A 2,093-nucleotide genomic window follows, 5' to 3' on the forward strand; every position below is an offset into this window, starting at 1 on the left:
TAGGACTACTACTTATACTATTAGAATTAAAGCCAGTTCCCTTACCTAATTTTCTAAGGCTACTATCGCTAAAACTACCGTTTATATTAAAGAAACCTATACCCAATCCTCTAAGGCTACTATTACTAAGAACGCTGCTTACCTTACGAAGAATCTCCTCTCTATATCGTCTTCGACCGTAGCCTAAAATTTATTTTTAGTTCCCTTCTGGGCCTCTACTAAATTATTTTTAATAATAAAAATAGTTTCTTTGATGAGGCGAAGATCTTTACAGAAGGTTTCGTTCTTCTTTTGTATTTTAGTTAATTCCTTTTGTATGATTTTAATTATAATAAGGACGTTGGTATACTCCTTCCTAGCTTTATTGGATATAGTATTAACCATTTCTAATAAGTTAAGGATATTTTAATAGTCGGTTTCCTTACCTGCGATAATTTTAACTATATTACTCTCATAGGCCGCCTTCTCCTTCTCAACGGTTACTAGCTTATACTCTAGGGTAATATTATTCTTAAGGACCTAATTATACTAATTCTAAAGAACCTTCAACTAATCGACGAATTAATTCTTAGTCTTCTCTAATTTATCGACCCGGCTAATTATCTATCCTATCTCTTAGCCAGTTTTTTTAATGTAGGCCTCGGCGTCGCGCTTAAAGTCTCTAAACTCTTCCCATTTAATAGTATTATTCTCATTAAGCAATTTAATTTTCTTATTGAAATAGTATAGAAGCTTTATAACTTCCTTGTAATTCCTAGCCTATATTGCGAAGTTGGGTGAAACCTGAAGGCCAATATTAGAATTATTGCTACAAACAGCGAACAACGCATTATAACCTTCGAATAAGGAAGGAAAAACCGTAGTAAGGTCGATTTAACCATCGCTATTATAATCTTAGTTATTAAACATCTCGCCTGAACAAACGATTAGATTAATAACTTATTAATAATTAAATAAAAAAAGAGATATTCTTTTACTATATTATACAATATAATAATTACGCCCTTATTGTTCTAAATATTTACTTACTATTTTAGGGTCAATACTATAGTCGCTAAAATCGACGTTAATATTATTGGAAGCTCCGACTCACTATTAGCGATTATACAATTCGCTAAAGAGTAAATTTCACGAGAACCGATTTGCTATATTAGCCTCTACTAAACTTAATTTAACTAAAATTATTTACTGTATTTTAATACGAAGGTTAGGCATAATAAAGTATTACGGGGCGCGAGTAAATACTAAGGTAAGACTTTAATTGTTGTGCGAGGAACAGGAAGAGAATTTTGTACGCGCACGAGAACTATATAGGGCACGCTGTATAGGTCCAGTACACAGACCCAGCACGTGTGTACGTAACTGCTATACTGCACTCAAGCAGCTGTACAGCTGACTGCACCAATACAGTGCAGCACCTTCTATCTATATACAAAAACATAGCAGTAATGCCTGTGACACTATAGTCGGAGTATAAAGAATCAACTATACTTTATATTATTTATTTAAATATAGAGCGACTTATTTTATACTACCTAATTATATTATATATACTAGTTATTACAATAATAGTAAATAGTACGACCGGGTATTGCTGTTACGGGGCTGGCGCCCAGGGGTGTTTGCCTGGCTGGCACCCGTGTAAGCTAGGCATGCCTTCTAATTGGGTGCACTAGCCAGTCGGCTGTCGGCAGCCGTCTTGGCGCCGGATGCACTGCGTGCCATTGGGTGCAGCCCTCGGGAGCCGCACGGGCCACATTTCTAGCCTTGGCATTTCTAGCACCTTCGATGCCCACGCTTTTCGTGTATTTAGCTGTCGGCTCTGTGCCAGCCATACTGGCACAGAACCTCCTCCTCTTTGTCGGTTATTTCAAGCTCTTTTCAAGGCCTACCTGCGTGTATACCTCGTAGATCCCTTACAATTGCCTATAACTTTACGTACGACTATTATTTAGGGGGCAGCAATTAGCGCTATAATTAAAATAATAATAAAGGAGAATTTCAATTCAAATATAATTATTTAAAGAAATATTATTAAATTATATAAGAAGGGATTTATCGACCAGTATATCACTCCTACCCCTTTCTCTCTA

At 36.0% G+C, this 2,093-nt stretch overlaps 1 protein-coding gene across 1 annotated transcript; it reads right to left on the reverse strand.

Annotated features, from left to right (window-relative positions):
* Positions 1-1,597: 1,597 nt before the first annotated feature.
* Positions 1,598-1,835, reverse strand: NEUTE1DRAFT_139765 (uncharacterized protein; the record flags this gene model as incomplete). The annotated part of the gene is made up of 2 exons (XM_009855025.1): positions 1,598-1,630; positions 1,716-1,835. 2 exons carry the CDS (start codon positions 1,833-1,835, stop codon positions 1,598-1,600), a joined length of 153 nt encoding a protein of 50 aa, XP_009853327.1.
* Between the last annotated feature and the right edge of the window lie 258 nt (positions 1,836-2,093).

This window comes from Neurospora tetrasperma (genome assembly GCF_000213175.1).
Source record: "Neurospora tetrasperma FGSC 2508 unplaced genomic scaffold NEUTE1scaffold_5, whole genome shotgun sequence".
NCBI classification, from domain to species: Eukaryota; Fungi; Ascomycota; class Sordariomycetes; order Sordariales; family Sordariaceae; genus Neurospora; species Neurospora tetrasperma.